The sequence below is a fragment of the Nomascus leucogenys genome, chromosome 18 (assembly GCF_006542625.1).
Source record: "Nomascus leucogenys isolate Asia chromosome 18, Asia_NLE_v1, whole genome shotgun sequence".
NCBI lineage: Eukaryota > Metazoa > Chordata > Mammalia > Primates > Hylobatidae > Nomascus > Nomascus leucogenys.
The window spans coordinates 43940663-43954335 of NC_044398.1; the positions used below are offsets into that span (position 1 = coordinate 43940663).

Genomic DNA, 13673 nt, shown 5'->3' on the forward strand with positions numbered 1-13673 from the left:
AACTTCTGGAAGAGGAGTAATATCTCTGTCCACTCCAGGGCTCCACCACTCCCAGCACTGTGCCAGGACATGGCCCTCACGTAGGATGACCGCTGCCCGGTCGGGCTCCCCTAAACACAGCCTCTGTGGCAGGCCTAGCCCGAGTGGTCCTCCCTGGAAGCCGTGTGTTCAGCTTCCCTACTCTCCAGCTCCTGCTGCCTCCTCTAAGACAGGGCAAGGGGCAGGCCTGGGGTCCCCTCCACTTCTGACATCCAGTCAACTTGGATCAGGCCTGCAGGCCTGGGTGAGTTCCTGGGACTCTCCCAATGAGGTTTTAAAAAATCTTTATACTTTAAAAATTTCTGCTGGGCCCAGTGGCTCACGCCTGTAATCCCAGCACTTTGGGAAGCCGAGGTGGGTGGATCACCTGAGGTCAGGAGTTCGAGACCAGCCTGGCCAACATGGTGAAATCCTGCCTCTACTAAATATACAAAAATTAGCCGGGTGTGGTGGCGAGTGCCTGTAATCCCAACTCCTCGGGAGGCTGAGGCAGGAGAATTGCTTGAACCTGGGAGGCGGAGGTTGCAGTGAGCTGAGATTGCACCATTGCACTCCAGGCTGGGCGACAGAGCAAGACTCTGTCTCAAAAAAAATAAAAATAAAAATAAAAACTTTCTTATCAAAAAACAACAAAAGCCGCCTCGTGATCTGATCTCACCCTAATGCTACATCCTCTTAGTGTCTCCATCTGTGAAGGGATGACCAGCCTTGGTTCTATGCAGGGTGGCTGTGAAAATGCCATGGCTCATGGGAGCCAAACCTGGCAGTAGGGCCCACTGTGAAAAGGGTGAGGCTGGGCTGCCCAGGCTCAGCTGCCCACAAACAGCTCTGGGGGCTCTTGGGATGGCTGAGGCTGTTCTTGATGAGCTCAGGGAAGAAACACAACAGAGACTGGTCAAAGGAGAGGACAGAGCCTTCTGCCCAATGTCCAGGAGCCCGAGCCCAGGAATCTCCCTTGAAACACACACTCTCACACACACTCTCTCTCTCACACACACACACACGCTCTCACTCACTCACACTCACACACACTCACATGCACACACACTCACATACACATTGACACCACTGTCAGCTCAGAAATCTCCCTTGAAACACATACACACTCACACACATACACATTCACGACATCATCCCAGAAGTCTCCGTTGAAACACACACTTTCACACACTCACACACACACACACACACATTCACGCCACCATCATCCAGAAATCTCTCTTGAAACACATACACACTCACACACACACTCACACACACACATTCCCACCACCATCCAGAAATCTCCCTTGAAACACACACACTCACGCACCCTCACACACACTCACACACACACGCACACATTCATGCCACCATCCCAGAAATCTCCCTTGAAACACATACACACTCACATACACATTCACGCCATCGTCTCAGAAGTCTCCTTTGAAACACACACTTTCACACACTCACACACACATTCACGCCACCATCATCCAGAAATCTCCCTTGAAATACACACACTCACACACACATTCATGCCACCATCATCCCAGAAGTCTCCCTTGAAACACACACACACACACACACACACACACTCACACATACACATTCACGCCACCATCATCAGACCTTTGTAGATACCCAGGGACCTTGGTCCAAGTGAGCTGGAGGCATGGAGCGACTGAGCATGTGCAGCTCCCGCACCTCTATATAAAGATGGGGATGGACTCTGTGGCTGTGAGTCACCGTAATTGCGACACTCACTCCTTTGCGCTTCACCAGACACAGAGCGACCGCCAGCCCCAAGAGCAGCTCCAGGCTGGATCTGCGCCGGACACAGGAGAAAGCAGCGGGCAGGCTGAGCAGGAGTGCTGAGGATGGAGGAAAGTTGGGAGGCTGAGCACGCTGAAGTCCTGAGCTCCCTGTGCCCTTGACTTCTCTGTGGGCTCAAGCAAGGACCATCCCAACTCAGGATGAACCCTCCTTCGGGGCCAAGAGTCCCGCCGAGCCCAACCCAGGAGCCCAGCTGCATGGCCACCCCAGCCCCACCCAGTCAGTGGGACAGCTCCCAGAGCAGCATCTCCGGCCTGGGCCAGCTTCCATCCATCAGTCCCATGGTAAGCCTGGGCGAGCATGTGCATGCACAGAGCCTTCCCTGACCCCTTCCTGGTCCCCTCCTGGCCACACGCAGGGGCTTTGACAGGGAGACAGAAAAGGTCTGAACTCTGCTGTGGGGCCTTGAGCCATTACTGGACCCCTCTGAGCCCGCCTCCGATAAACAGGCCGATAGAGGAGGGTGCAGGCAATGGAAAACATTCAAGGAACAGAAAGGCCAGCCCTGAGGACAAGGGGCTGGAATGGCCAGACCTGTCTTTGGCTGCACTCATTCCTTTCAGAGGTTGCTTGGATGCCCCATGAAGCCCTCCAGGGAGGAGGGCACACCCTGGGCCTCTGGATCCGCCAAGCCTTGGGTGCCTTCTGCCACCTCCATCATCCTAGCCCAGGCCCAGGGCCATATTCCATCAACACCACTGCTACCTGGGGAGGGCTGAGGGCACCTTCAGGACCTGGGGATGCTGGCCCAGGTGCTGGACAGGATGGGAAGGCTCCGGTAGCTATAGGGGCCACTGGGGCAGGACAGAAACCAAGCCACCCTCTCTTCCCCAGAAAGGGGTTAGGGTGGGAGGAGTCTTTAAATCCCTTTGTCCTGACCTGATATGGTTATGACCTCCCTTCAGTGACCCTGGGAGGCCTAAGCTTTCTTTCTAAAGGGAATTCCCTTCATTTTCATGCCAGCCATCAAGGTCAGCTGTACCCGGTTATGCTATGGGGTAATGCAGCTTCTCCTCTAAGGCTCAGTAGGGGACGGGACTCTCGAGAGGGGCTCCACCCGACTCACCACCCCAGCATCTAGAGGCCTCAAACACTGTCTTGGGCCCTTGGGCTGGAGTCTATACTGCAGGCAGGGATGCACCCAGGATTTGGCTCTGTCTTCTCCCTAAGGAAAGATAGGGTGACCCAGGCCATGTCCCTGCTTGCCAGGCACATGTCTGTCTGTCCTACCAGCCTCCAGCAGGTTATCTGAGCCCACTCCTAGAAGGCCCCTGTGCCATGTTCTAGGAGCTTGGGCTAGACTTCAGAAAGGACCTGCACTTCCATTATGCTTTTGGCCACTTGCGAGCTGTGTGTGCAACTGGCTTTGCCACTCTGAGCCTCAGTTTTCCCACCTGCCCTGTTGAGAATCCTAACTCTTCCTTCTCAGGACGATTTGAAGGTGACAAGGGATCATGTGATTCCCTCATTTCTCTGTCTTTCTGCAGGCAGCTGGGACTCGGGCTGCTGCCTGGGTCCCCTTCCCCACGGCGGATGTTCCAGACCATGCCCACTATACCCTGGGCACAGTGATCTTGCTGGTGGGACTCACGGGGATGCTGGGCAACCTGACGGTCATCTATACCTTCTGCAGGTGCCTGGTTGGTGGTGCTGGGCCCAGGGCACTGAGGGTGGCAGCCATGCAGACAGGGAAGAACATGCAAGCAGGAATGTTGGCTCTTGCTCTGGCCAGGGCACTGTTGAGGCTAGGCAGAGATTGCAGGGCCATGCCTTCGATGATCTCAGGCCCAGACCTTCCTCAAGGTCATGGAAAGGGCCAAAAATGGTCTAGGGAGACTTGCCTGACTGGCACTAATTGAGACCCAGGTGCATCCTCTGTGGAGGGTGCGTGTGCCCAGAGTATGTGGGTCTGTAACCATTCTGCCCTGCTCTCAGTGCACCTCTGCCATCACCTGCCGCAGAGAGCATCCTCCCCCTGCTTTGAAGAGCAGCTCTAGGCCAGGCGCGGTGGCTCCCGCCTGTAATCCCAGCACTTTGGGAGGCCCAGGCGAGCAGATCACCTGAGATCAGGAAGGAGTTCAAGACCAGCCTGGCCAATGTAGTGAAACCCCATCTCTACTAAAAATATAAAAATTAGCCAGGTGTGGTGGTGTGCGCCTATAATCCAAGCTGCTCAGGAGGGTGAGGCAGGAGAATCACCTAAACCTGGGAGGTGGAGGTTGCAGCGAACCGAGATCATGCCACTGCACTCTAGCCTGGGCAACAGAACAAGACTCCATCTCAAAAAAAAAAAAAAAAAAAAAAAAAGAGCAGCCCTGGGGACCAGGATCCTCAAGTCCCTCAAACACCCCTGACACCCACCCCCAGTGTCCCTCTCCATCTGCCCCCTTTCCTGGCTCAGTGGCTGAGACAGGCAGGTGGAGAAGGGAACCCAGGCTGCAGGGCCACACAGCCCCCTGGCTCTCCCACCTGCCGGCTGAAGGACTGGGCACCTCATTTCTCCTCCTTGAGCTCACTTTTCTTTCCTGCAAAACAGAGCTGTGCTTCATGGAGTCACTGTGATGATGCAGTAAGTCCACGGATGTGCGTTGCCCCACAAATGAGCCACTTACTGAGTGCTGTGCACTGGAGCAAGTCACTTCATGAGTGGGAGCATCTTGTCTGGAAAATGGGGATAATGACGCCTCCCTCAGAGTAGATGCAAAGATGGATGATGACAGGAGCCAAGGCTGGTGAAAGTGCCTGGCCCAGCCATGGTGCACAGCCATCAGCTCCTCTGCCCTTTGCCATCCCCAAGGGTGAGGACTACAGAGACAGTGTGCAGGGCAGGGCCCAGGTGGGACGTGACGCTGGAGGGAGGGTGGGAGGGGGACCCGAGGAGGAGGGAGGCGTGAGAAGCCATGGGAAAGCACAGTCAGGGCATGCAGGAGGAGGAGCCCGGGGAGAAACCTCTAGGGAGAACTTGGCCTGGAGGCACTCAAGGAAACCAGTGAATTGGTCAAGGAGATGGTGTGAGTCGTGCAGAGGAATTTAGAGGGCTAGAAGAGGAAACGGACATGACCTAAGAACCGGCCTGTGCTGGGCCACGTCTCAGATTTTGGAGAGAAACTGCCACCTGCTTCACTCTGAGGGAGTCGTCTTGGGGTCCTCACTCAGCAGACACTGCTGGTTTCAACAGCTGCTTGGCTGGTCCCTGCCAGACAGTGGGATAGCTCTGTGGCCCGGCAGCTCGTGCCTGTTTGCTTGCCCATGTGCGTGTGCATGTGTGAGTGTGTGGCACGTGTGTGCACATGCATCCTTAAGGGGTGTGGGAAGCTCTCCATAGCTCTGGAGGTGTCAGGAAGCACCTCCTAACAGCTTCTGATCCTCCCAGGAGCAGAGGCCTCCGGACACCTGCCAACATGTTCATTATCAACCTCGCAGTCAGCGACTTCCTCATGTCCTTCACCCAGGCCCCTGTCTTCTTCACCAGTAGCCTCTATAAGCAGTGGCTCTTTGGGGAGACAGGTAGATGCTGGAGCTCCCTTTTGCTGGAGGGAGGAGGAGGGTTTTGACCTGGGGATGCCCTCGATGGAGGGTGGCCCAAAGGAGGTGATTTGCTGCTCCTGGGCAGAGAGTGGGTAGCTGCCCTCAGTCCTGTGAGTAAGCAAGAAGGGAAGATGCAGTGTTGGTCCTAAGGCCTCTGCCAGCCTTGGCCACATGTGGCAGGTGGAGGGGGTGGAGTGTGCTCAGTCCTGCCCTTCCTGTGAGGTGAGGGCCAGAGCAGAGTCTACTCCGTCCCCAGACCCTCCTCCCCAGGACTCAGAGCAGGGGCTGTGCCCACAGGCTGCGAGTTCTATGCCTTCTGTGGAGCTCTCTTTGGCATTTCCTCCATGATCACCCTGACGGCCATCGCCCTGGACCGCTACCTGGTAATCACACGCCCGCTGGCCACCATTGGTGTGGCGTCCAAGAGGCGTGCAGCATTTGTCCTGCTGGGCGTTTGGCTCTATGCCCTGGCCTGGAGTCTGCCACCCTTCTTTGGTTGGAGTAAGTGGGCTGCTGGAACTGGAAGGGGGGCAGATGGGCTGGGAGGGGCACATTCAAGGGGAAGTAGGTGGACTTGGGTCAGTCAGCTGGTGGCGGCAGGGGTGCCCAGGAGCTACCTGAGCCTCAGGTCACATGGACATTCAGGGGATGTGACTGGCAGCAAGGGAAACTGACACTGCTCCATCAGGGGCCAAAGGATCTCCTGGGCAACTGATCCCAAAACACAAAGGCTTTCTGGGTGGGGCAAAGTGACAGGTACTTCTGATGCTGTGTCAGACTAGGCAGGGGGCTAGAGTGTGAGGCCTCTGAAGGTGGAAGGGTGGAGAGCAAGGTAGTAGCCCTCCTGGGGCAAGACCAGGCCTCTGGCTGAAGCCCTGGCAAGCACAACCTTGAAGTTATGGTGAGCTTTCTGCTCAAATCTAGCAGGAATGGGAGGCAGTGGGCTTTGCAGGCCATCCCAGTTCCCTCCAGCTTCCTCACTGCACGGGACAGGGCCAGGTCAGGGCCAGGGCTGTGTATGGGGACCCGAATGCCACATACAAAGCTCCTGCCAGATAAGGAGTCCTGGTCAGTGCCGCCCCGAAGGCTGAGCACCTGCCCTGGCTCCCAGGCGCCTACGTGCCCGAGGGGTTGCTGACATCCTGCTCCTGGGACTACATGAGCTTCACGCCGGCCGTGCGTGCCTACACCATGCTTCTCTGCTGCTTCGTGTTCTTCCTCCCTCTGCTTATCATCATCTACTGCTACATCTTCATCTTCAGGGCCATCCGGGAGACAGGACGGTAAGAGCTGAGCATGGAGCGGGGCTACAGGAGGCGGACCGGCCCCTCGGCCAGGCAGCCCCTGCCCCACCACTCACACCTGCACCAGCCTACCAGAGCATGCCCAAGGGGTGAAGGCAGGCTGAGCACGTGCTTATGGGGCAGCGGTGTCTAGGGGAGCCTCAGGAGACAAGGGCTTCTGGGGCGGGCTTTTCGGCATGGCCAAGGGAGCAGAGAAGGCACACAGAATCAAGAGGGAGTGGGGGGCGGCTGAGACCTCATGTCACAGAAAACTTTCTGGAAGTCAGGGCTGCCTGCACTGGAAGGAATGACACTCTCCCGAGTGCCCCGCAAGGATAGTCCAGGGAGGCTCCCCAACAGCAGCCATGACCCTGGTGCTCACTGCCACCTGACTAGGGTCAGACCTGGACGATGCGTCCTTCCTAGGGCTCTCCAGACCTTCGGGGCCTGCAAGGGCAATGGCGAGTCCCTGTGGCAGCGGCAGCGGCTGCAGAGCGAGTGCAAGATGGCCAAGATCATGCTGCTGGTCATCCTCCTCTTCGTGCTCTCCTGGGCTCCCTATTCCACTGTGGCCCTGGTGGCCTTTGCTGGGTAAGCACTGGCTAAAGGGTTGGGGAAGAGGCTGAAGGGGTGGGGGCAGGAGCAAGTAGCTTGGGCAGCTTCTCCTTCCCAGCCCAACCCCAGCCAGCCATCTTCACAGCCTAAGACCAGCTTCACAGCTTATTCTCTCTCTGGGTAAAGTGCCCAGGCCCGGGGTGGGTAGGGGGCCACCTAGTTCCTGGAAGCACCAGGGCACATGCAGAGGAGCTCTGGGCCCCACAAAGCTTTGGGCGGACAGCCTGCCAGCCCCCTTTGGAACACACAGTTCCTCTTGAGGTCTCCTCCCTCTCTGCCTGGGCTGTGGTCACATGACCAGAGGTGCTGCCCATCTCCAGGAATGGGTCGCTGAGAGCTGCCCTTCTAGCCCTTTGTGGCTACAGTCTGGGGATTGTGACATCTGCAGCAGCACAGATGCAGGCTCAACTTCAGAAGTGTTTTTGAGAAGTGAGGGCTATTAAACCCTGGAAGTGTTTAGATAGGAGACCTTCTTGTGGAGGAATGGCCTGGTCCCCCCAGGGCCCTACTGTGGGGTTTCTCTACAATAGCCAGGGCAAGAGTGGGCATCATGGTTGGGGTGGGGTGTGAGAAGAGCTAGGCAGAGGGTCTGAGGGCCAGAGTCACTGGGGGGAAGTGGAGTATCGCCAGCAGCACAGGCTCCAAGGAACAGTGGACCTGGGAACCTCCACCCCAAATTCAGCACGTCTTCCTTCCAGAGCCACACGCTCAACCACCCACTGCTCCCTCCTACTCACTCAGATCAGAATTCTCCTGGCATAGGCCAGGCATGGTGGCTCACACCTGTAATCCCAGCACTTTGGGAGGCCAAGGCAAGTGGATTACCTGAGGTCAGGAGTTCGAGATTAGCCTGGCCAAAACGGTGAAACCCTGTCTCTACTAAAAATACAAAAATTAGCCAGGTGTGGTGACGGGCACCTGTAGTCCCAGCTACTCTGGAGGCTGAGGCAGAAGAATTGCTTGAACTCAGGAAGCAGAGGTTGCACTGAGCTGAGATCACGCCACTGCAACTCCAGCCTGGGCAACAGAGCAAAAATAAAAAAATTATCCTGGCACTGCCAATTCCTTCCTATGGGGCTGACTTAGCTGTGCTGGTTTGGGCCGGATTAGGATTTGGGCTTTGGCAGGGCCTGGCCCAGAAGAGAAGGTGCGTCAGGAGGGCCAGCTAACTTGGGGACCACACCTTCTCTGTCCTAGGTACGCACACGTCCTGACACCCTACATGAGCTCGGTGCCAGCCGTCATCGCCAAGGCCTCTGCAATCCACAACCCCATCATTTATGCCATCACCCACCCCAAGTACAGGTGTGGCTTTTTTCCAGAACCCCACACCTTGGCCTCCAAGGGCCTGGCCTGCAGATGGGGGCAGAGGCCTTTCTGTCTTTCCTGTCTCTTGTATGTGTGTTGGATGGGGGCCACCAGCAGCTGGGAGCGGCCAGTGACACTGAGTGGGGTCTGGGGTTGGTGTGCCTCCCTCCCCTGCCCCAGCTTCCCAGGGGTCACAGTGTGGAGGGAGGTCAGGGCTCCCTGGGCAGTGTCCAATCCTAACTATGGGACCTTCAGACCTGGGGTGTAGGGCAGCCAGGACAGCCCTGTGAATTTAAGCACCCCCCTGCCCCACCCTCCCCCATAGTGTCATCCTGAAGAGATCACAGCAGGGAGAGCTCAGCTCTGCTCCCAGGGCCTGGCAGGAGCCTGGGGTGGCTCTGGGCCAGTATGCGTGCTGATAGCAACTCGGGAAGGCCGCTTCTCCCTTAGCGCTTCCTTTTGCCTGGTGGTGTCAGTCACTCACCACCTTCCCAAGGCCAGTGGCAGGCCTGAGCCCATCCAGCACAGAGGCTGCTCCGGAGTCTCCCTGGTCTCCATTACCAGAGATGTGGCTTGAGCCAGCACTGAGGGCTGGAACCGACATCCCCAGGCTCTCCCAGCCCTATGAGCCTGTCAATCTCCCCACCCAGCGTCTGTCTTTCTGTCCTCATCACCTGCCATGGTTCCCAGGGTCTGAGCCTCCCCATTTCCCCAGAGGCTCTCGGTCACAGCACGTTAGGCCTGTACCAGCCTGTGCATCCAACCCCTCTCCTGCATCTGTCTGCCCATCCCCTGGCCCTAATCAGATGTGCGGCCCCTGCAGGGTGGCCATTGCCCAGCACCTGCCCTGCCTGGGGGTGCTGCTGGGTGTATCACGCCGACACAGTCGCCCCTACCCCAGCTACCGCTCCACCCACCGCTCCACACTGATCAGCCACACCTCCAACCTCAGCTGGATCTCCGGACGGAGGCGCCAGGAGTCCCTGGGCTCAGAGAGTGAGGTGGTAAGGATGCTGGGCCCTAGCCAGCTTGTGCCTGGCCATCCCTTCCTCAGGCAGCCCTGGGGCTCTGGGGAAAACATAGGCCCTGGCAGAGCTGCCTCTGAGACTCAGGGACCCTGAGGACACTGGCACCCTGGCAGGAAGAGCCCCTCCCAACACCCCCATGGAGTTCATAATCCTCCCTGATAGGCAGGGGCACCAGGGCCAGAGAGGGGATGGTTTGGGGGTTCCCAGGAGCGGGGCCAGGATTGAACACAGGTCTTCCAACTCCAGGCCATCCTTTTCCATGCTGACACTCTCCCTAGAGCTGCAGCCTGAAGAGATCAGCACATCTGGCCCTAGATAGGGCTCCAGAGAGACAAGGCAGGAGTTAGCTTGGAGCTCCTTGCTCCTCAGCATTAAGCCCCCTCCTCCTGGGAGCCTTGAAGAGCTCACCGGATGGTCATGGGCCCTGGAGACGGGAGATGTGGCTTTGAGCCTCAGCTTACCATGTGCTCACTGTGGGAGCCTGGGCAGGTCACTTCCCCCCTCTGAGGCTCCACATCCTCCTCTGAAAGGGAAAACAGGCTTCTCAGATCAATGCTGGCCAGGTGTGCCCAGGGATGGGTGTCAGCCCTCCTTAGGGCCTGCAGCTCTGCTGCCCCTAGATGTCCCCAGGAAAGCTCCGTGCACCACCAGCTCCTGTTCCCGCCACACTTGGCCTCCTCCTTAATTCTACCTACAGAGCCCTCTATGGGCCTCAGCAAGACTGCCGACTGACTGGCCAGAGATCTCCTCCCACTGCCCGAATCCCCGGGGGTCTCAGTTGAGGGACTGAGAGAGGAGCTGTCAGGGGTCCCTCCTGTAAACCACTGTAGTGAACAACAAGGAGAAATCTAATCTATTAATGGAGGCCTAGACCCTTGTGAAGACCACCCATCTATTCAAAAATATAAATAGCCACTTGCTTAGCAAGGTGTGCCGGTGTGCAGATGTGGAGCAAACCTGCACACACATACACACGCCTTAACACAGGCACGCACAATTTACGGGGTTTATTTGGTGACCAGCAACCGTGCAAATGGTGTCAGGGGCCTCCCGCAATGAATACCTGTTGGGAGGATAGAGGAGGGCCTGGTGGGGTAAGAGCAGGAGCAAAGCTACGGACTGTCCCTCTCACCTCACAGTCATTCTCTCATCTCCCCCAGGGCTGGACACACATGGAGGCAGCAGCTGTGTGGGGAGCTGCCCAGCAAGCGAATGGGCGGTCCCTCTACGGTCAGGGTCTGGAGGACTTGGAAGCCAAGGCACCCCCCAGACCCCAGGGGCAGGAAGCAGAGACTCCAGGGAAGGTGACTGGGCCCGGTACCTGCCAATCCATAAAGGGGTGGTGGTTAGGGGCCAGTAGCCCAGGAAAGGGAGACTTGTTCTCATGGGCAGGGGCGATGCCCTCCAGGAATCACCTGCTCCCAGCACCTCCCAGCTTTTCCTTGTCCCCCTGGGGGTCTCTGTGACTCTGAGATGCTCTGAGCAGGGCCTGCATGTGGTCTGCATGTGTGTGTGTGTGTGTATGTGTGTGTGTGTGTGTGTGGGTGTGAGATCATGCAATTCTGACTCTGCATGGTGCTGTTGGCTGTGCTGTGCCATGATAAGAGTACATGTGTGTGTTGATGAGGGTAGGAGGTCTGCAGCCGGCAGAGCATAGCTCGAGCGTGTGTGTGGCCATGCGCCCGGCACATGCTCTGTCACTGTAGCGCCTGGCACATGCTCTGTCACTGTAGCGCCTGGCACATGCTCTGTCACTGTAACACCCAGTGACACGTGACTAAGCATGCCCCAATGTGTCTGCTTTAAGCTGTGCATGTGACTGAGTGTGGGTGGTATGTGCCTCTCTGTGTGACTGCGAGATTGGACATACCTGGGGAGGAAGGGGCTGTAAGCTGTGGATGTGCTCACCATAAATGCCCTAAGATCAGGATGTCACCCGGAATACTTGTGGCTATTAAAAGAAGGCCAGCTGTCGGCCCAAGTGCCTATGGAAAGGAATGTCGATGGCGATTGGAGAAGGCCATATTCTGGAACACTGGAAATGTTGTGTGCACAGGCGCCCAGGCAGTCCTTTGCCCCAGCGGACAGCTCCCCATCTGCCCCTCCTGTCACACCCACACAACACCCCCAGCTCAGCTCCTGGGCTCTCTCCAGCTTCCCTAGCTTGTCCAAGGCCAAAGGCACATTCCTGCCTGCCTTCCTTCCTGAGTGCCGTGCCCCTGTGCATCCAAGAACGAAAGCCCTGGGCTGTACCTGCAGTCCGGGAGCCTCAGCCTCCCTCAGCATTCCCCACGGGGGCACCACCCCCTGTCCTGGAGTCCAGGCACTGTGCATGCCATAAACGCCAGAACAAAGGCCTGGCAGTGACCCCCAGGCTGGCCAGGCACTGATGAAAGACACAGTGCCTGTCTTGGAGGGATAGGCTGGGGTGGGGTGCTGGGCAGCCATCAACAATCACCAAACACATGTGATAAGCACTGCCATCGAGGTGTGAGCACGCAGGGTACTGAAAGCAGAGGCAAGTCCCTGAGGCTCCCCAAGAAGGTAGAGGTGAAGCAGGGATCTGCAGGCAGCAGGGGTGGGGAGTGGGGGGAGCACTGAGCTGTCCAGGATGAGGATACAGCCTGTGTGACTGTGCAAACACAGGAGCACAGGGGAGGGAGCTCAATATGTCCTGGAACAGGATGTCTCTCTGTGACCCTGGGAGCAGCGAGAGGGACCCTGGGGATTGGCAGTGGGGGACATAGGAGAAGGGAAGAGGGGCCGGATGTGGTAAGAGCAGTGGGAAGGCCCCATCAGGGACTGGCTTAGGTGTCTCCAGACCTGACCTGGGGACAGGAAGCCCTGGGAGGGGTTGGTTAGCTTTGCAGGGTGAAGATCAGAGAAGGAAGTGCTGCAGGGCAGGCAAGGAATGACCCATTTAAGGACAGCAGGAGCGGGAGTGATGCCAGAGTCTCCACATGTGGAGGAGAGGAGAGGATTGGATGGTGGGGGTGAGGATGTGTTCAGTTGTGACCCCAGGAGTCAAGAGCCCGTGGAGCATCCCAGGAGATGCTCTGCAGGCAGCGTTAGGCGTTACTGGCTCCTACTCTGGGATGTGGACTCTGGGAAGGCCCATCCCTGACCCAGGACACAACCTGGCCCTTCCATGCAACCTCCCCCACCGATCAGTGACCCAGTGTGTGGAGGGTCATCGGGAGACTGCCCCCAGTGAACTGCTCCTCAGCTAAACAGATGTGTGCTGTTTGTTTGCAGACCAAGGGGCTGATCCCCAGCCAGGACCCCAGGATGTAGGACGCCCACTGGCTCTCCCTTTCTTCTGGGACACATCCAGCCCCCCCACGTCTCCCCCATATACACAGACCCAGGATTACGCTGTGAGCCTGCAGGCTTTGGAAGTGGCCCTGTCACCCGTGCTGCGCGGGATTCGCAGCCCCAGCCCCATGTCCCCTCTCCACACCTCAAAACTCCCGCCCCACAACGTCCTCCACACCCACTTTCCAGCTCAGCAGCCGCACCCCAGGCTCAGCCTGAGGGGTGTGTGCCCAGGCCCTCCCACTTCCCCAGTCATCTGCCTCTCCTCAAATGCTGTGTGCTGCAATTGTCCAGGCGATGACAATGGTGATGGCTCCAGAGAACACACCAGCTATTTATGAGCCTCTGCCCCCAAGCTGGGCCTGTCACTGGCATAGGAAGGCCAGCCCGGCATCTCCCACTGCCAACAGCTGAAGCTGAGCACAGACCTCCCTTTGCACACTGGAACAGTTACTCACCTGTGGCTTCTTCCCCCAGCGTACCGTTCCACTGTGGCCCACATTCTTGTGCACACGGGCATTTCCAGGCACGCTCTCGCGTAGTTACCTATCTAAATGGACACCAAACACATGCATGCACACTCTGCATCTGTGATTCGTTTCACGTAGTGGTCTAAGCTCCTCCCAGGGCTGTGTGGATCTGACAGAGTATAGGAAAATAAAAAGCGGAGACAGTGTCTTCAGACAAATATGGTCTCTACCTGTTGGTGCTGCTATGGGAGAGAGAACCAGGGCCTGGCCTC

General features: G+C 57.6%; 1 protein-coding gene across 2 annotated transcripts; it reads left to right on the plus strand.

Annotated features, from left to right (window-relative positions):
- Positions 1 to 1758: 1758 nt before the first annotated feature.
- OPN4 (opsin 4) lies at positions 1759 to 13619 on the plus strand. Of its 2 annotated transcripts, XM_003278590.2 has the most exons (11): positions 1767 to 2138; positions 3342 to 3487; positions 4391 to 4423; positions 5228 to 5361; positions 5680 to 5883; positions 6494 to 6665; positions 7092 to 7256; positions 8478 to 8585; positions 9412 to 9592; positions 10777 to 10920; positions 12872 to 13619. In XM_003278590.2, exons 1-11 carry the CDS (start codon positions 1995 to 1997, stop codon positions 12908 to 12910), a joined length of 1470 nt encoding a protein of 489 aa, XP_003278638.1. In that variant the 5' UTR covers positions 1767 to 1994; the 3' UTR covers positions 12911 to 13619. The 2 variants fall into 2 exon arrangements, with proteins under 2 accessions (XP_003278637.1, XP_003278638.1); XM_003278589.2 differs by lacking the exon at positions 4391 to 4423 and having other exon boundaries at positions 1759 to 2138.
- Positions 13620 to 13673: the final 54 nt, after the last annotated feature.